The sequence below is a fragment of the Athalia rosae genome, chromosome 3 (genome assembly GCF_917208135.1).
Source record: "Athalia rosae chromosome 3, iyAthRosa1.1, whole genome shotgun sequence".
In the NCBI taxonomy this organism is placed as follows: Eukaryota; Metazoa; Arthropoda; class Insecta; order Hymenoptera; family Athaliidae; genus Athalia; species Athalia rosae.
The window spans coordinates 18447859-18467404 of NC_064028.1; the positions used below are offsets into that span (position 1 = coordinate 18447859).

Here is a 19546-nt window from a genome sequence, read left to right on the forward strand (position 1 = left end):
CTCTTCTCGCCCTTATAGGTCTCTTTGTCGTCGAAAATCAAGATTATAACGCAAACTAAAAACTCGTTTTCATCGCGCTGTGACGTCGAGTGCCGGTTCTCGATCCTCGCGCTACCCGTAAGTACGTATACATATATATATACATATATACGTATATAAATATATGTACACCGATTTACGCTGCAACGTACGTTTTCCACCACGCGCGAGACTCCGACTCACAATCGAGTCTCATAAGTCATAAGTCACATAAGCCGCACAAAGTTTAACTCGCACGACATACGGGGAAGAGAAGGAAGGTGTATTATAAGAGCGAAGTAAGTAGTGTATCAAGCCAACAGCCGGTGGTGAACTAAACTTTCAAGTCAGGTACATGAGAAACCGACGTACGTACACAAAACTTCCTTCGAGACTGATGTGTGTAAAAAGAATAAGTGAATAAAAAGAAGAATCTCCACATAACGACGACGACGAGGACAACGATGATTGTTTTTTATTTAGAACACCCGATGTGCAAAAGGCACTAATTTGCAATTAGTTCACCGCATGGATTCTCCCCCTGCATTCCCTCGAGTTTTGTTATCGTCGAGAGTGATCGTGGTATTGTACGGTGTGTAAACGTATACATGCATACATACATACATACGTGTATGTGTATAATACACGAGGAAAAGTATATGAGAGAATGTGAAATGAGGAGAACATCACCGCGCCGCGAAGAAGTGCATGCATCTGTATATGTATAGCGGGGTAGGATGTTATATCGTAAGAAATACCTTAGGGCTGTGGCCCCCATCGATTAATTGCTCGTATATACCGAAACCAGTTTCTGGGGAAATAAAATCTTTCCTCCTCCTCGTCCGTTTCTTTTTACTCCAAAAATTGTTTTTATTTTTTTTTTCCCCCCCCATTATTCTATTTCGTCGCAAGCTTTATTTTCCCTATTTCCTCATTTTTCCGATACATTTTTTTATGCACCGTACATACCGTACACACACACAGTGATCACGTGTACTCGGACATACGACCATTTCCCAGTCTTGCGAGATCACAGGTTCAATTTTCAGGCACATATAATAATAACGATATAATGATAATATAAACGAATGGTACCTACAGGTATATACCTATATACTATACTATACATATACACACCGCGAGCACATACTCATCAACGAGAAGTAACAAGTATAACAACGCATCGAGTTTTACAACTTCTTCAATTTTTATCGCTCTTGCTTTACCGGCCGCAGCGTTTATGCCTTTTTTTGCTCACAGTTTCATTTTGTCGAGTTACCTCTCTCTCTCACTCTCTCTCTCTCTCTCTCTCTCTCTGCACGCATTATACGCACAGCGGTTCCCCAAAGTCGTTTCATCCCATTGTCGGTGTACAACTCTTCAAGGTTGTAAACTTTCGGAGTATCCTCTCCGAGCGTATATACGTATGTTAATACACGTATTATCGCCGATACACGAGGCAAACCGAAAGAACAAATCCGTTGTATCCTTATACTCTTCTATACTGTTACGATATATAAGGCGGAATCGAGATATTCGGCAGTTTCCCCACACGTCCGATAATCGAACGGACAGTGCAAAAATATCAAACTCTGGAGAATTCCGTCATCGATCGCTTGCAATATATTCGACTTGTGCTCGGTGCGTGTAAACATATACCTTTCAACGGTGAGCCGAGAGTGCTTTGGTTATTCTTATTTAACGATAATCTTTAACTTTCCGTCATTTCGTGGTCTCGTTGACGAAAATAGTTTCAAAAATGGGGGGGGAGGGGGGGGGGGGGGGGGAAAGGTGGATAAATAAATCTGAGAAACGGAAGAGCAAAAAAAAATAAAAAAAAATAAAAAAACCCTCAAAGTTTCTCAACTACGGGATACACCCGTCTCGCGACGATGTACCTAAGCGCTCGAGCTTACGGAGCCCACTTATACTGCAAGCAGCCGGTGCACCGCTGCAGTGCGCAGTGGTATATAAAGATGAAAAGTGTTAAAAGGGCGCTGCGCTTTTATAGGCGGCGCGTCGTCGGAGAGAGCGAGAAATAAAGAGAGTCACAGTGCGTCCGTCAAAGCCGTGGAGTATCAAGTGTTTCCTTTTCCCTTTCCCTTTGATTTATTATCAAAATCGTTCCTCTGTTTCTATTTCGTTTTTTTTTTTTTTGTTTCTCTCTCTCCGAGCCTACGAACTCTCATTGCGCGGATCAACGTACCGATACACACGACATCGGTTATAATTTTAGTTGTTTTTTATTTTTTTATTTTTTTGTTTTATTTGTTTTGTTTTTGATAAAACTTACCACCAGTTGGCCTGCGCCCCGTTCTGTTGAGTGACGAGTACGAGTAGGATGGCGGCTAACATCATCGTGGGACAAGTGGTCGGAGTCTCGGTCATCGTCGATGCTCGTTTTGTCGTATGATTCGAATGAGTTTTTCGCGCCAAAAACTGGCGAGCTTCACACTTTCAAACACCTTTCCTACCGCTACTTACTGTCAGACTAATACTATAATACTGATACTCCTCCTCCGCCTCCCCCTCCTCCACCGGCTACCAACTGTCAGTTGCGACGTGTTTTTGAACTCTAGCGTCGCATGGTAGACTAGTTTCTTTAGTTATTTTTCAAATTACTTTTTTTACGACATACAACCAACGATTCGATTCCTCTTCTTCTTCTTTTTTGCAAACTTGCATCAATTACACCACGGCTTTGTCGTACGATATATGATGGGTTTAGTTTATTTTATTTGATTTTATTCCGCACGGATCAACGTTCTTTACTTTACTCTCTTTCTTGATATTGTTTCCACCTCTTCTCAACTCGAACTATTACAGTCTCCTTCTCGTCCTTTTTCTTTTTTTTTCCTTCTTATTCTCCTCCGTAGCGATGACGTGCGGATTTTGACGCGGTACAATATATTAATCGTTCGTTATTTTACATGCACAATCGACGAAATATCGCGATAACTAGTTTCATACGATTTCCTCTTCTTCGTTTTTCTTCTTTTACCGCGCGTAATAAAACCAGTTGAAATTTATCTAATTTCTATTAATTTCCGTTCTTTTTATTTTTATTCTTTTATCAGACCAATGTTGGCATAGGGATGTCATAATAATCCTTTTCTAGATTACTTTCGAACGATTTTCAGTGTTCAACGGAGTATGAAATTCGTCCCTTTATCTTGATGGACACGGAATGAAGACGGAACGGTGGATTTTCCCCAGATCTCTGTAGCTGATCGATTGTATTGTAAATTTATTATTGTCGGTAGAAAACGGAGTGCGATAACGATAAATGAAAAGAACACGAATCCACGGTATATACGGTTATTTCAAAACACGTTGAAATCGGACGACTACGAGACGCGGTCACGGAGAACCGATTCGTTCGGCGGTCACCTACGGACTGTGACTCTTCCGGAGACCAACAATTCCACGCCTGACGCCACGAGGAAAACAGAGGAAGGGGAGTTTGTGGGCGTCGCCCAACCCCCGACGGAGCGTTCCCATTGGACGACCGAGGGGAGGGACTTCAGGGCTAATTGAACATTTGGATGGCCCCTATGTGTACCACTTCCAACTATATCTGTATACGCACACGTATACCTATGTATGTATACATGCACAACAAGTATTCAACGACGCTCTCGCGGATGTTGGCGAAAATTTTGGCGTGTACGTCGGATGATGGTTGATAAACGAAAAAATCGCTAATTTTTTTTCTTTTCGTTTCGTTTATTTATTTATTTATTGTTTCATCGAGATCCAATTCAATGGCGGAACGGTGCGTACGGCGTATTTTTCCGCTGCGGTATGTGCGGCGTACAACGACCGTAAATTTCTATTTCTTATTTCCAGAAACCTGGTGGTGCTCGTATTATTCTTTGTTCGTTACGTTCACGTTGTTCTCTCATATGTATGTATATTTCCATCAATTTTTTCAACGCAATATGCACTCCGCGATCCGAATACGAATCGCGGACGCTGAATCGCGTTGGGGTAAAAATTAACTTTTCGAACACCCTGTATTATTGCGCCGCGGGTTGAGCCGACAAGGGCTCTTACGGCAATGCTATTGTTGCATGGCCTACCTCATTGTGCATGGCTAATCAGGCATGCCCACCCTTCGCTCCTTGTTATGCGCAAACACTGCACAACCACCATCTCACCGCAACCACCATCACGGACGCAGACCTGCTGCCGCTACTGCTGCCGCTGCTGCTGCTGCTGCTTCATGTCAACATTTACAAATGCAACTTATGGGCGCGCGCGGGTATTATGTGGGAATAATTGTCCAGGTATATATAAAATGCCCGGCCAATCTTATGCAACGAAACGGAATGGTTGGCTTATACACGCACCATCAGGGGTATCCGATTTATAATTGTTTCTAATGCACAGCTCGACTTGATGCGTATGTATATTGCACCACTTGTACATATATACGTACGATCATCGCAGAGAGCACATATTACCTATATATAAATAGTAAAACAAAACTAAGGATTGCCAAAACTCATTCAAATTTGGTTGATTATAAACATGATTATTTCATTGGTTACATAGGTGCGTATCGTGCAGAGTACAATATGTGTTTGTTGTACGTACGTATATATGTGTGATACGTATATAGGATGGCATATTATACGCGATACGATGAGTGTTCGGTATAGAATGAGGAGTAGAAGTTGCTGCTGGTTGTTCAGAGCACGGCGGGCAGCAGGAAATTAAAATCCTCGAACCGCAACAACCATCATCTCACTACCACTCAACGGAGGCTCAATGGCTTTTGGTTGAGTTCAAGTTGCGGCTTATTCTAGGTCGAGTATCAGCTGCAAAATGTAATATGAAAATTCAATAAAAACAGGAAAAAAAGAAAACAGAAAAAAAACGGGCCTCCAATCTCGAGATTTCAGGCTTATGTGTTCTCATCTCCTTGTTAGCTGTATGAGTATAACGTGTATGCATATGTATACACAATTCGTGGGTACCGACACGTTTTATTCATCAAAACTGAAATCGAATTTGAGAAAAAAACGTAGAAAAAGCACATTTTCATGTGGAAAATTTTCATAGACAAAAATAGAATGATTGTAAAATACTAATTAAACCGGGAAGTCATTCTCAATTTGTTCCCGTGCATATGCCTACATATTGTTCATGATGCATATAATACCTTCTCCACCATAGATATAAGATCATGCTTTTATATATGGCGGCGGCCGCGTCGAAGTGCGCGAGCCTATTGTTTAGTGGATAATCAGAAAATTGCGCGAAAGTGTGACGTCAGGTTTTTTACAAACACGCTTTTAATCTCGGCAATAAAAAGTCTGGGCAATAAATTAAACTCAAATCTCCAAGGAATAAGAGAGAAGAAAAAAAAAACTCTTATTTCGATGATATATTTTAGGGTTTGTTTGCCGAATAAATATGTGATGAAAAATTAGAGAAATATAATGCAACATAACACACATATACCTGTTTGGTAAAAATGGACATATCGTTGCAGCGAGACGCAGGACGCACATAATAATCCTTATCAATTCTTTGAAAGAAGTGTGATAATAACAAACTAAAAAAATATGGTATTTGACCGCCCGATGTTTGCTCGGTGATTTCTTTAATTTTTTTTTTCTCTTTTTTGTCACAAATTATTACCGAAGTCCTGGAAATCTTTAGCCTCTCTATAATCGTGACTCATTTATTGGGTAAAAATTTGAGAAAATATAAGATCGACGATTTTTGAGAGTATTGAACTTCTGCACCTCTCACGTCTGTACCGCAACTTGCAAAGTGGCGGTTAAATTATCGTTGTTCGGTTTTATGATATGACCATTTCAGCACCGAAGCGAAAAGCGCATAAATCAAAATTTCAATTATCTCGCTGAGAGTGAAGAAAGCATTGCTGAAAGCGGCAAACCCGAACCCGAGGTGAGGTATTATAATTATTCGAAATAGGGGTTAACTAATTTACCTTTTTACTACACGCTATTTCCAGTTTGCAATAAGTGGCGCGCGTGACAAATTTTTTTACACTCTGATAACCGTAAACTACATCCATAGGAATCGAAAAACTTTCAAGCTACCGCTGAGTCTGCGGACGGACAATTTTACGCAAGTAATTTGTGCGGTCCAACTCCCTTTGTTTTATAATTAACAAAATTCAACGTTTTATTTCATTCTACGTAGCGCGGGTGACAACGTGTTACTTTACTCGAGACTACTTTAGTTTTCGCTCGAGACAATAAATAAATATAAAAGACAATTTAATATACTATAAATAATTGATAAATAAAAGATCGCATTGCATCGAGAAATCCTCGCCCGGATTTTCGATGCTGGAATCGGAGGGTTCAGGAAAAATGTTGATTTTCAACATAAATACGTCCGGCAACAGCACCGGAGTCTGTTGCGCACTCCTCATGCAATGCAAATAAATTAATTTTACAAAGTGTTTTCACCGTATTCCGCCGTTCTTTGAACTACGGTACAAATTTATTGGAGTATCCATATCAGTGCCATCTGTGAAAGAACTACCGTACCCCAGAATGTCTTCGGAAGGGGTGTCGGGTTCGGATCGGAATGGGCTGTTTTATCAGAATCCAAAGTACACTCATCCTCAGAAATTTATTTCAGATTTTTTCCTATATATTTCTAGCTTGCAAATTGAGATCTGACAATTTGCTTATGCCGATACAAATATATACAATACTTTACGTACAAAAGAACAAGTTCTCTCATCAGTTCCCATCACAGAAGGAGTATTTATATTTTAGCGTATTATAGTTTCTCGTATATTTATCACCAACGATCTATTAAGTAATGGTTGTTAAAAGCCACACTTGTATTAACTTTACACCACCTTTCCAAGTAATAAAGCAAAGAGTTTAATAATTCAAAACCTCTGGGTACCTCTGGGTACTAAATAATCTCATTGTCAGTATTACCATGACAAATAAAATTTTCAAACACCTTTGGTGCACACAGAAACTCCTTACAAGGTAACTCTTCGATCTGTTGTTTATTTTGACACATTATACACACAAAACAATTAAAGCAACACCTAACGTCTGACAATGAGCGAAAAATAGCGAATTTTAAAACGGCTGTATCTTTGAACCGGAAGCTCTTACAGGGACGACCTGGCATTCAAATTTGAACCGCGTCACTGCAAGCTTCAATTTGAATGCCACATCGTCCCTGTAAGAGCATCTGGTCCAAAGATACAGCCGTTTGAAAATTCACTAGTTTTCGCTCAGACGTTAGTGTTGCTTTAATTGTTTTGAGGAGTGTACAAGCTTCTGTTTTAACGTTTAATTGAAGTTCTATTTCAGTCCATATTATCCACTTACGACCAGTCGTAAGGTCAGATTGCCATCGGTTCAGCCTGGCGTTGTGAAGGATTGTGGTACAGACCAGCCATGGCTTCTTGCAAGGCTCTGAGACATGCGATGTTTGATTTGAAACCACCAGCCCTATCTGCCTGAGTTTCGGTTCTAACATGAGTGACATAGCCCCGAGATTCCATTTCTTGCCAACTTGGCGGCTGAGGACCTTCCACTTCTTGTTCGATAGAGTGATAAACAAACACTGGGCCCTCCTCAACTTTTGGCACAGGCAGAAAAGTCTGTTGACCTTGCCTTCCAAATTTAATACCAGTACTAAATTGTGTAACTTTTGTAACAGGAACAACTTTGGCTTCTTCTCTGGTCGCATGTATCGTAGAGGCGAATGTTTCGACGATATTTTTAGCATTGGCTTCGGAGAACATAAGTTCATCTATTAGAGCTTCTTTTTCGCGAATTCTCTTCTTTTTCAATTCAGCTTCTTGTTTCATGAGTTCCAGTTTTCGTTCCTCTTCTTGTTGTTTCTCTAATTCGAGTAATTCTTCAAGCTCGTATTCCTCCCTGCCAATCTTAGATTTGCTTTTCAATATTTGTTCTTTATTCGCCTTTTTGTATTGGTCGATCCTCTTATTTGTTTCTATAATATCAATGTTATTGGCAAGGTTGTAAATCAGGCTTTCAATTTCTTCGAGGTAGTCATTGTACTCTCGCAAAGTAGCAAAGTCTTCTTCTTTCTTATTAAAATCCCGCAGAATCTTTTTCCGTATATCAACTTCCTTTTCTACCATAGAATCCTCAAAAAGTTGGACTCTGAAGTTTGTTCTGCGCAATGGTATTTGACATTCAGGACAAGCACCAGAACCTGTGGAATAATTTAATTGTTGGGAAGAACTTCTGTGAAAATAATATTCAGTTTAGCAAACTGCCCAGGCTATTCTCGTGCAACCACTAAAATAATACGAGAATGCATTGGGGACACGATGAACAGTTCACTGATTAGCATAGCTATTGTAACTGTGCTTACCTTTCAAAAATAACAAATCAACACAGCTTTCACACAAAGCGTGACCGCAGACATTGACCATCAATTTCAACGATGGATTTCGATATTTTGTCGTTTTGCAACGGGGACAGATTTGGTCGTCCATTATGTTCAATAATTACAATTTAGTAATTTAGTTTACTAGTAAAATATCAAGTCAACTTAACGTAATCTAACCTAACTTCATCCAACCCTCGTGATGATTTTAGTGCACATCGCAATAGCTAGAATATTTGATTTTATCGTATCTGTCAAACCTTCGAGAACCACATCGAACACAATTGGATTTTATATTTATCAAACGATGTAACAGTTCAAAGATTAATTATTTTCTAACACCTAACATAAATAATTGGGGGACAGAACCATGAAGAAATCTCTCACACTTCAAAATCGTTGTCAGATAAAACGACGTGCACTTTTGAAATGCAGTCTCGAGCGGATTCGAGCTATAAAATGCTAAGCGATATATCGACGAGACGTCGAGTGTTGGAAACATTCCTGACAGAAGTTGGAGCAGAAGCGCTCTGACGTCAGTGCACGGTCGAGCCAGAAAATGTTGCGTTCAATCGTATTAAATCGTAAGTTTGATAACAAATAATGATTGTTATTGACGATATGTTCTCTTGAGTCAATTTTGCTAAATTTTCATAGATGTAATGTTTCATCTTCATCCATTAGAATCAGCTTGAAACAGTTAACAATTCATCAGTAGATCTGTGCCAACAGAGAATATTTTACCTTTTTGTTAGTTCCTATCTAGTCAGAAAGCAATTCTGTAAATTACATAACAAAATCGGTTGTATACATTTTACAGTATAAATAAAACTTTATTCGTTGCTCATTTATACTACGTATAAGAATCATTACAACATACTAACCTAACCTCAGTGCTTGCTGCAAACTGTTCAACCACTCTATCACCCCTACCCAAAGTTAAATCGTTCTCCCTCTATTACTACTCTTGATGCTTCTCGCTCATTACCATAATCGACAAATTGTTACAGGTGCCACCCAACAGGGCCTTGCAGCCTTCGTACGTCAAAATACTTTGACCCAAGCATCATTTGCACCAGCAGCAACACAAATTAGATCAGCGCAAACTGCGGCAGAGAAAGTTGAAGATTCAGGATCAGCTTTAACAACCAGCAAAGCTAGTGTAAAAGCATACAGCCCGTTCCAGGAGACGAGTAACTGGGCAGAATATGCTTTGGCTCGTTTGGATGATCTATTGAATTGGGGACGTAAGGGTTCGATATGGCCGCTTACTTTTGGTTTGGCTTGTTGCGCTGTCGAAATGATGCACATCGCTGCCCCTCGCTATGACATGGACAGATTCGGAGTAGTATTCAGAGCCTCGCCAAGACAGGCTGATGTTATAATTGTAGCAGGAACAGTAACAAATAAAATGGCACCGGCGTTGAGAAAAGTTTACGACCAAATGTTAGAACCTCGATGGGTTATATCCATGGGTAGCTGTGCCAACGGAGGTGGATATTATCACTACAGTTACGCGGTAGTGAGAGGTTGCGACAGAATAATTCCAGTTGACATATACGTACCTGGTGAGATAATGAGGCATTTTATTTTATAATTCATTCCATGACTTAGAAAACTTGGGTTGATTCAACAAGCTTCAAATTTTTCAGGATGTCCCCCAACAGCAGAGGCTTTGTTATATGGCATTCTGCAACTACAGAAGAAAGTAAAGCGTATGAAGACTCTGCAAGTCTGGTACAGGAAGTAAATTTATGTAAATCAGATGATAATGCATAGTAAAAAATGTACTGTAAATAAATTATTATGAAATAAAGTGAAAACAAGATTGAACTGTAATCGTAGATGCTACAATATAATCCCCTTTAAGTTTGCGAATCGAAATTGTTTGTGTGCAGCTTTGAGGTAAACGCTAATTGAATTCCTTACAATGTTAGAAAAAGGAAAACAAAAATGAAGCATACAATAAAAACTGTATCCCAAAGTAACTAGAATTGGTTTTATTGAAAAAATAAATATCTGTTAGCAATATACGTACGCGGGAAGTGAGCTGCGCGAAATTAGCACATGTGAAATGAAATACAAAGACAAAGTCAGAGCACAAAAGAGAATATACATCGGTAATTGTTGGTCCCCGTCCAGCGCGACCATATCAAGTGGGTACATAGGCAAAGAGCAAGACAAAACTTTTTCACCTACAACTGGGGCTTGATATTTACATGAACAATCGAATTTACCAAAACAAGACACGTCAAATCACTGACAAGGAAGGACGAACTCTGATTGTGAGTAAAACGAACTCTTTCGAGTAGTGTGTTACCTTTTTTTCTGATATTTAAAAAATACATACATTTGTGGTAAAACAGCCTGTACAAGATTTTAAGAGTTTCTGGTATTGCAATCTCTCTAACTTCCCAGTCTCTCCCGCACACTCGTTAATTACATTAGCCTAAGTGTAATCTAAACCCAAGCATCTTTCGTCCAGCTTGATTCGAGATTACAAGAACTACATTTTTATACACAAGCGCATCCTAAACAACCATAACTTCAATATATGACCTTTCATACTCCCCAGATTTTGTTTCGATTTATCTCTCTCACATAGATACTATATATATGTACAATAGCACACTCCCGGGATGCTTAGAAGTATCTTAAGTTTAATATTCCATACGGCCAATTCTAAGAGTACGATCAGAGATAGAGTGTCCGAATACCCCTCAACGCAGGACATAATTCCAATTAAAATATTTGCAAATATTCGGAATTATTATTATCGCAGCATTACCGAGTAAAGCTATCAATTGAGAAATCGTCCACTGGTTTAATCTCTGGAAATAAATTGATCCTTCAACAATATCTACATCTTTATCTCTCAAGCATTTTTCATCAAATCTTATCTGAAATATAGACAGATGACGAATACAGTCTCGGTAGAGATGCTACAATGATTGACTATAGAGAGAATAATCAATTTTTACTGAATTTCGAAACACGGGCAATGATAAGACGATATCATGTGAATAAATTTGTGAAAATTCAGTCCCAGGTTTATTTATTCTAGGCAGCACTCTTCCTCTCACGACACACTTAGTCAATGCTTATAAATACTACTCGATATAATAATTCTTTGAAATTATTATTTTACGTCTCCTCATTTCATTGTATCTTGTAAATTTAATAATTAAATTATGTACAAGACGCTGGGGTAACTTAAACTGTAAAAAAATTGACGTTACCGCCATTAATGAGTTTAAGTTACCGAGCGCTAAGGCCCCTGCAGCTCTATATATGTCATGTTAATTCTTTATAACTTTTAATATTTATATTAACTTTACGATCCTTATAAACAATTTATTTAATTATTATTTTTTTTTTGTGTTTTACTCCAATATTACGATACAAGGTGTACCAAAAAAGAAAATCAAACCAGAATTGTTTTTAGTAATTAAACTCATACATTTTTTTATTCAATTTAAATATATATATTTAAAATACTTTCGATCACTTTTTTGGCATACCCTGTATTTTCTCTGACGCACAAATTTATTACTACTGTACACCGTTGTATGTCGTGTCGCTTGCCTATACCCCGTCGCTTATTACCTTACTTCTTTCAATTAAATTTAATTAAATTTGTACGTTTTACACACACACACACCGGTTCCACACTCTTCTGTGCGATTAAAATAGCTTGTATCCATCAAATGCATTTGTTGTCGAATTTCTATAACCACCAAAGAATGTCTTCTGGACAGCAAGAAAAACCAATGATGAGCGCCAAGATACAATTCGAATTACTCATTGTTCCAAAAGTTAATAAATTATCAATGAGATTTGAGGGATCAAAATGTACTAATAGAGAGCTACATCGAGGGTGCTGGTTATTTTCTCCTTCTAGAAACTAGAATATGTTTTACATGAATACAAGTAATCGCCGAGAGGAGATCATGCTGAAACCAATGCTAATCGTTTAAAGCAATGAAATTATTCAAATCAGTCGAGGGCATGTAATCGTAGAGTTTGATCATACCAGCACATAATTTCAAATTAAAAACCGTTCAATTAGAATGAAAGAAAAAGAGAATACCTAAATTATACAATATATATATGAATTCTGATATACTTGACCTCTTACAATACTGGAAAAGCAACGACGAATAAAGATTACTTTCAAGAGGTAATGTCAAGATAATATGATAAAATTCTAACAATGTCGAAAATAAAGTTATAGATAATCAAAATACACAGCAAGAGCAATCTAGTTAGGATTTCAATGTTAAAAAGTGCGCGTACAGCCTGAATAAATTCAAGATTAACTCATGGATCAATGGAATCCAGTTTTGTCAAAAGTAATCGTTGTAAGGGTTCTTACGCAGCTCTGCGTTCAATCTTGAAAGTAAACTTGATTTCTCTGACAGTGTCTTCACATACGCATTTTACCTTGGGCCTGTTTGTTTTTGTTCGTTCGATAACCGCATCACAATTTAACGCACCTCGAAAATAGGTTTCTCAATCACTTCAAAAGTCTTGGGGCAATTAAGGCCAGCGATCATAGCAAATTAAGTAAATCCGCGGGCTCGTTTTTAGTTTCGTAGGCTTGGTTAGAGAACACCCTGCGACGTCGATGGAGGTGGATTGCTTGGTAGTTGGGGAATAGGTCCTTCGGTCCACTGAATGAGCGTATGCTCACCCATTTGTGTACTTTGAAAATGGTCTTTTAAAAGCATTTGTGAAAAGTTGCAGTGCATTTGGTATGCTTCACTCTCACGATTTGGGTCACCGCATATTCTGTAGAGATCTGTAAGATTAATAATTTCTAATTAGGAATGAAAGAACGAACCAAAAAATTATCTGTAAATATCGAAACTAAGTCGGATTCCAATTTTGGAGAGGATATATAAACTTTTGAACATATCTTTTAGGCTAATCACCTTTAAGGATTGCACTCGCCCAGAGTTGCACATGTACATCTGGTATCTTCGAAGCCAGTTGCATAGCGGGTGTAACCATGTTCATAGATTCTCGACTATTTCCAAGAGAGAGGAATATGTGACCCAGGAGAACTAAGCTACACGACGTTAATCGATTTAGATCTTCCGAGTTTGCCATCTTCAACGTCTCTCGAAGATATCTTCTAATGGAATGAAACGTATATCCGATGATAAGTAAGGCGTTAGACAAACGACTAATGATCGCTAAAACTTTTCATATTTGGAACAATGCTTACTTGGCCTCGTTATATCTTGCACCAAAAAAGGCTTGGAGTCCTTGAACATAGTACGCCGCCGCTCGTAGAGAGTGGGAATGTGACGGTAAAGATTCTGGGTTTATCCTTTCGAGAAGGGCTCCTAATTCGGCATCCCTTTTGGTTCTGAGATAAACTATTGCTAAATTTAAATTTGCAAAGGTCCACAGCTCACTTTCTTGCGAGGTCTGAAAAGATCATCAAAATTGTTAATCTATAACACTAAGGATACTTATTTTCATAGAAAGAATCTTGTGAGAACTATCAATCGATAACTAGATGATTCTCAGCCTTCACAGAGAGTATTTTGAAACGGAAAAGTCAAGTCTATTTTTGTCACTCACTCTAAGAGCAGCGGTGAATTGGGCCTCTGCAGCTTCCATGCAATTCATAGACATAGCGTAAAGTCCTAAAAGTGCGTGTAATTGCGGCTTATGACTCTGTAAAAGACGTGGCTGTCGCCTGCAAAGTTGACAAGCTTGGGATATCTCTGCAAGGGCTAAGCTTTTATTACCCATCACGAGTCTACACATTACTATGTGTTCCAGTAGCATCAGTTGAAACACAGATAGAATTGGTTTGTTATCAACAACTGTGAAACGAAATCGTATGAAACAAATTAGTCAACTCAGTTATTGGAAAAAGTCAATCCATTTCCATTAATGAAAGTTTTGAATACTTGCACAGGCCAACCACTTACTTTTGAGTTTTTCAATCTGCGTAAGTGCTTTGTCAGTGTATTTTTGTGCCTTATCCATGTACCCAGCTTGCATGGAGTGCATCACCGTCACCAGGTAAACCAGAACGTATAAGTGTTCTTTGGGCATCCATACAAACATGTCTCCGAGGTTAGAACCGGTAACTATTTCATCAGAAGGCCAACTCGGTGACATTATTGTTTGTATACTTTGTTGTAACTGCTTTAGGCAAGGTTTCACACTTTTCACCTGTCGAAAATAAAAAACCAAAATATATTATTCAACTTGAGAGATTAATGTGATTGGATTTAAAGAAAAAACTGAAGATTTGAGTCATTTGACATTCTTTCATTACCATTGGAAGATAATAACTACTCCAAATAAAATTAACGATTTGGTTTTTTGATTCCAAACACGTACCTGGCCAGCCATGAGAAAATGACAGACTTGAAGCACTAGGAAGTATACTTTTAAGTATTCTTTTTGGTGCGGACTACCCTGCCAAGTTTCAACAAGATGTCCAGCTTGATTGAGAAGTGAATGAACCTCGGTGAATTTTTTGTCTATTAGTAAAAGCATCCCCCGACTCAGTATAAACAAAACACGTGTGTAACTGGCTTTACTCATGTGAGAGTAGTCAACTCCAACGCCAAGCAAACTGCTTGCGACATCAAAGTCTTTTTCTGATGCATGGATTTGCTAGAAAATTGAATCAAATAACGTTACACTCCAACATCTTGGATACTTATGGTTCATTAAAAACTATTCATTTATTTTCTTCACTCACGGCGAGCTGAAAGATGAGCCTACAATGCCAGTAGACATTGTGCTGTGATAGTTCTATAGCTTTCCTCAAAATTGGTTGACTCAGGTTTGGTTGTTGCTGCTGTTCATACAATTCCGCAACCACACTCGCTGCTTCAAATCTAACGTCGTCAAAGGCATTGATATTTTGGCTTAACATCCACTGAAAATAAACAAACAAACCAATCATTGATAAGTAGCAAGAAAAAAAAATGTGATGATTGATTTATTCATGAATGAGAATGCCTCTCAAGTCACATTAAATTCGATGACAGCGTCAAAATTTCTCGTCGAAAGATGTATGTATCTGCTAACCGAATCTTAAGATTTATTATAACAATAAGAATGCCATCATAGTATTGTAAACAAATAGCAGATTTGATACGTCGTAATAATTCAACTTTGAGCGTTAATGCCTAGGGATTGATATTATGAATACAGAAATCAATTTTCAGATGATAGCTTTTACAGCTGCTTTCATTCCATGTGAAAGTGTTTTAATTAGGGGGTGTGCCTTTGAGAATGAAGACAGGTTAGGATCGTTAGGAAGAGTGAACAAAAAAGAGCCGTTGAGATAGTTTGGGAAATGCAATAAACGAATATATGAAGAAAGTGAGAGGATTGATATCAGTAAAATGTCATGAAATCGAATACTTACCGCTTGTTCGAGGTGGGTTCGCGCCAGGTCAATGTTTTTGGTGTACGTGAGTAGGATGTTGCCCAGTTGTAAATGTGTCCTAGCTTCGACCCTGGGCGGTGGTTTGAAGTTAAAAACAGCCTGCAGACACTGAATGCACGATTTTATGTTCGGCGGGCTGGAAGTACGAAAGTTTTCGGCTAAACCCAACAACGAAAGATACCAAGCGTCCTGCGAAGACGCCATTTTGACATTTCTCCGAGAGCGCCCAGGTTATAAAACAACGAGTTTCCAGACTGTTTCACGATTTTTCACAGAAGAAGTTACATCTACAACTTTAGCTTTACTTTAAACACAACAATTAGTCACATTTATATTCCTCGATTCATTACTTCAACGTTAAAATCGCTGTATTGCGTAATATTTACGTTCCGTGTTAGACGCATAGTTTCGTGGTGGAGACGCCACTGCATGCTCGTCAGTTTTCCCAACACATTACATTTCTCTAGGGAAGGCGTTGGGAATTTCATTACCGCGGTATCGCGATACCGGCGAGTAAGCACTGCTGGGGCAAATTCAAACATGTTGTCAAACATGAAATTGAATTACACTTTGAAAATAAGTGCTATTTTTTACAGAGTATCAATGATATAATTAGATATGAATAGAATGAATCATTTTTATTTACTAGATTGAACAGAAAATATATTGTATGAAATGTTCGATCCCATAATGCAAATTCTTGTAGAGATAGATTTCTTCAAAGTTTCGAATAACGATTTGAGAGACCCTTCTCATTTCACAAGAAAATATGGACTTGTAAATCTTTCAATTTAATCAATCCCAAAAGCACTTCACCCACATTGCACCCAAATGGACTTAGGCTTAGTTACCTGAGCGAATATTATTTTACGAGTAAAATATTCTTCTTGCGGCTTTGAAAATTTGAAATCCAAGAACTCGCAAGAATTTGTAAGCACTCTATCGACCAATTTTCTTGAATCTCTTAAGCTTGCAGAATTTCTAGCAAATAAATAATTTACAACGCCAGGAGGAAACCCAGACGATGTTAACATGTCACAATATCCTGCAAATATAGAGTCACAACCAGTGTCCGATGCAACAATAACAGTGTTGCCTGTTACAGCTGCGATGATTAATTTTGTGAATAACATAGATTTAATGGCTGAAAAAATAAGAACAACACCCGAAGGCTCTTGTGTGGTCAAAATCTCGACCTCTCCATCTCGAACAATTGATATCGAGTGTCCAAATTCGTGGGGCAGATTAACTAATTCCATCACCAGATCTCCAAGTTCTAATTCCCTAAAAAAATTGATAATATTTGTACTATTGTTTTTCATCAAGTGAATCCATTATAATATTCTCATGTATTTCAAAGACGTTATGAGGTCTGAGAGTAATTGTTCACGAATGGCAATTGAATTAACTTAATCTCACCCATTGGCAAAAAGTCTTTCCGCAAAACATCTGATGACCTTCACTCTTTCGCTCAATTTCATGGAATGCCAAGATTTGAATCCTTTACGGGCTGCATTAACACAGCTGATAAAATCTTTTCTAGAAATGCAAATGAAAAGATAACAATACATGCATAACTACACATAATGGCTTTTATCCAAATCCAGGTCCCATTACCTAGTAGCTTCAGCATATGCAACTCCACTTTTATTGGTCCAATATGTTCCTTCATCCGGAGTATGCCATTTTCCTCCATAAAAGAGATCGATCGTTCTAGTTGCGATTGGACATTTGTCATCAATATCATTTTCCGGATTCCACGTCCACAGATCTCCAGCATCACACGGAGGTAGAGAATAAATTATCGAATGTAATCCAGCACTAAGTTGTCCATGAGTATTAATCCAAACCGTCCCTATCTATAATTCAAATAGTAAATAAAGACATAATGCCTCTGGAAGATAATTCAACTCGAACAAAGAGATACCAAGTTCATGCGTAACCACCTTCGTACCTCTATATTTGCAGCTAATTTTTTTGCAGCAATAAGATTCTCAGACCACACCGAAACAGTGCTCAGTTTATTTTTTTGACCATTTAAAGATCCTATTACTTCTGCGATGTTACGAAACAAGTACAGGCTGGATAGTACTGCAGTATCTAGAGGTGGAGTATGATTTCGGAATTCATTCTTTTGCAACGTAGAAAAAAACTGTTTCTCAACTGGTTCCTGGATGAAAAACTTGGTCAATTTGAAGTTAAGGTTGCTGGAGAATCTCATAATTGCTTCAACTACTGCGTACAAGTCGGAATCTGCCATGATAACTATTGCAGACTCGGAGCCTATCATTTATATATCATATCAGTTTTCATAGGATGATACTGCATTATTCAGAAAGAATAAAAGAACGCACCGATAGTAAAGATGTTATTACCATACGTTTCCACAGAAGATATCACATTGTCTTCTGACAACCTATATTGACGAAATGTATTGATAGTCAAAAATTCCTTGACTCTAAAAAAATATTGGAAAGGGACAGATCTTTTGATAAATTTTTTTATAACGCGTAACTACCCCATTAGGTCCAGTAGCATAAGCCAAACATGTTGCCAGGCATCATGCCTAATAGTTGTCTCAGTTCGGGCGATTAGTTTGAATATTTCATAAAGCATTTGTCCTGGATTTACTGGCAAAACCACTGTAATAGGATAAAACGTTATATCCATGATTATAAGTACATAATAAGTTCTGTTATGTACTCCAACAAGTTGCTAGATGCAAATATCAAACATATATCCACTTGAACTTATTCTAAGTCATCCCAAAGTATCTTGAAATAATTCTTAATTGCTCTATGAGCCATTAGTTTAATTTGGTCGATTACAATGATCTCTGAAGAGTTCACCCTTTCATTCTATGTACTTACCAGGAATGTGATTTGATTTATGCTCATAATAAGATCTATAATAATCACAATATTCCACCAGCATATCGACGCCGGACAGATAATCTGTGAAGCTGAATAGCTTTGTCAAGATTGATCGATGACACTCTATTACATACCTAAATGATAACAACCTGTAAACCACATAACAATTATTTTGAAATCTGTGTGATGAATAGGTATCGTGTGTACAAAGTATGACCATTTAGAATAACGCAAATAGCCAGTAGATTCATCCTCAGGCCTGCATTTAGGAACAAAAACTTTTTTGTTCTTTGCCTGAAAATACAACACATAGTGATGATAGTTGCATACAGCGGTGGATTAGGATTGTTTAAATAAATTGTACATTCACGTTATTGGCACTCACAATCTTAAGATCATCCATAAAATGTTCAATGCTGTACTCGCAGTGATACTCCATTTCTTCATAGAGCAAAGCAACTTTTTGGCCAATCTCTGTCCAATCTAAACTCATTTCAATAATATTAATATAACTGAATCGAAACGATATGTGAACGTCACATTCAAGCAGAGTGATGAAATTACTCTTTCTGCTGGGAAGAGAAGAAAGTCATATCAGTATAGCTTGTTATCATACGTCGTCTGATAGAGACGGACGAAAAAAAGTAGATAAACCCGCGGGCATTTGAATTATCTCTCTAAAGATTATTTACCGTGATCATTGATGCGTACAATCCTTACAACACTGCAGCATATGAGCATCGATATAAATTCCCTCAAAAATCTCGAAATTCGAAACTCCAACAATCACTAGTAATATTATTTTGAATGTTTGGATAAAAGCCGAGATTATTACATGTGAACAGAGGTG

At 38.0% G+C, this 19546-nt stretch overlaps 5 protein-coding genes across 11 annotated transcripts in view; 1 reads left to right on the top strand and 4 right to left on the bottom strand.

Moving 5' to 3' along the window:
* LOC105689809 (protein Wnt-1-like) overlaps positions 1–6466 on the bottom strand; it is a 47698-nt gene extending 41232 nt beyond the window's left edge. Inside the window, exon 1 of the mRNA XM_012407114.3 lies at positions 2312–6466. Coding sequence (XP_012262537.1) covers positions 2312–2406 — 95 coding nt within the window. The 5' untranslated portion in view covers positions 2407–6466. The remainder of the gene's footprint in view (positions 1–2311) is intronic.
* A 151-nt stretch (positions 6467–6617) lies between these two features.
* Positions 6618–8888, bottom strand: LOC105689778 (CDK-activating kinase assembly factor MAT1). Of its 2 annotated transcripts, XM_048652491.1 has the most exons (3): positions 8380–8888; positions 7362–8217; positions 6618–7023 (listed from the first exon to the last, which is right to left on the bottom strand). In XM_048652491.1, exons 1-2 carry the CDS (start codon positions 8501–8503, stop codon positions 7376–7378), a joined length of 966 nt encoding a protein of 321 aa, XP_048508448.1. In that variant the 5' UTR covers positions 8504–8888; the 3' UTR covers positions 6618–7023; positions 7362–7375. The 2 variants fall into 2 exon arrangements, with proteins under 2 accessions (XP_048508448.1, XP_012262474.1); XM_012407051.2 differs by having other exon boundaries at positions 6618–8217; positions 8380–8879.
* On the top strand, positions 8824–10233 carry LOC105689900 (NADH-quinone oxidoreductase subunit B-like). Its single transcript, XM_012407275.3, has 3 exons — positions 8824–8978; positions 9405–9962; positions 10047–10233. Exons 1-3 carry the CDS (start codon positions 8954–8956, stop codon positions 10142–10144), a joined length of 681 nt encoding a protein of 226 aa, XP_012262698.2. The 5' UTR covers positions 8824–8953; the 3' UTR covers positions 10145–10233.
* A 146-nt stretch (positions 10234–10379) lies between these two features.
* On the bottom strand, positions 10380–16357 carry LOC105689899 (MAU2 chromatid cohesion factor homolog). Its single transcript, XM_012407274.3, has 8 exons — positions 15803–16357; positions 15128–15307; positions 14761–15039; positions 14343–14589; positions 13987–14234; positions 13625–13830; positions 13329–13531; positions 10380–13195 (listed from the first exon to the last, which is right to left on the bottom strand). Exons 1-8 carry the CDS (start codon positions 16025–16027, stop codon positions 12999–13001), a joined length of 1785 nt encoding a protein of 594 aa, XP_012262697.1. The 5' UTR covers positions 16028–16357; the 3' UTR covers positions 10380–12998.
* An 87-nt stretch (positions 16358–16444) lies between these two features.
* LOC105689858 lies at positions 16445–19530 on the bottom strand. Of its 6 annotated transcripts, none has more exons than XM_012407198.3 (10): positions 19389–19530; positions 19082–19265; positions 18914–18990; positions 18694–18845; positions 18342–18465; positions 18178–18239; positions 17778–18106; positions 17441–17682; positions 17243–17362; positions 16445–17107 (listed from the first exon to the last, which is right to left on the bottom strand). In XM_012407198.3, the coding sequence occupies exons 2-10, from the start codon at positions 19187–19189 to the stop codon at positions 16636–16638; spliced, it is 1686 nt and encodes a 561-aa protein (XP_012262621.2). In that variant the 5' UTR covers positions 19190–19265; positions 19389–19530; the 3' UTR covers positions 16445–16635. The 6 variants fall into 6 exon arrangements, with proteins under 6 accessions (XP_012262621.2, XP_012262622.2, XP_048508436.1 ...); XM_012407199.3 differs by having other exon boundaries at positions 19082–19268; XM_048652479.1 differs by lacking the exon at positions 18914–18990.
* Between the last annotated feature and the right edge of the window lie 16 nt (positions 19531–19546).

Excerpts from the sequence above, each read along its gene's own strand:
- LOC105689778 (XM_048652491.1), bottom strand. The coding sequence starts at position 8,503 with ATGGACGACCAAATCTGTCCCCGTTGCAAAACGACAAAATATCGAAAT. Across the intron at positions 8,218-8,379 it reads TGATTTGTTATTTTTGAAAG|GTTCTGGTGCTTGTCCTGAA; the intron begins GTAAGCACAGTT and ends ATTATTCCACAG.
- LOC105689900 (XM_012407275.3), top strand. The coding sequence starts at position 8,954 with ATGTTGCGTTCAATCGTATTAAATC. Across the intron at positions 8,979-9,404 it reads GCGTTCAATCGTATTAAATC|GTGCCACCCAACAGGGCCTT; the intron begins GTAAGTTTGATA and ends AAATTGTTACAG. Across the intron at positions 9,963-10,046 it reads AGTTGACATATACGTACCTG|GATGTCCCCCAACAGCAGAG; the intron begins GTGAGATAATGA and ends CAAATTTTTCAG.
- LOC105689899 (XM_012407274.3), bottom strand. The coding sequence starts at position 16,027 with ATGGCGTCTTCGCAGGACGCTTGGTATCTTTCGTTGTTGGGTTTAGCC. Across the intron at positions 15,040-15,127 it reads GGCTCATCTTTCAGCTCGCC|CAAATCCATGCATCAGAAAA; the intron begins GTGAGTGAAGAA and ends TCAATTTTCTAG. Across the intron at positions 13,532-13,624 it reads GCAAGATATAACGAGGCCAA|AAGATATCTTCGAGAGACGT; the intron begins GTAAGCATTGTT and ends TCATTCCATTAG.
- LOC105689858 (XM_012407198.3), bottom strand. The coding sequence starts at position 19,189 with ATGAGTTTAGATTGGACAGAGATTGGCCAAAAAGTTGCTTTGCTCTAT. Across the intron at positions 18,240-18,341 it reads ATGCTACTGGACCTAATGGG|GTTGTCAGAAGACAATGTGA; the intron begins GTAGTTACGCGT and ends TCGTCAATATAG. Across the intron at positions 17,363-17,440 it reads GCATATGCTGAAGCTACTAG|AAAAGATTTTATCAGCTGTG; the intron begins GTAATGGGACCT and ends TTGCATTTCTAG.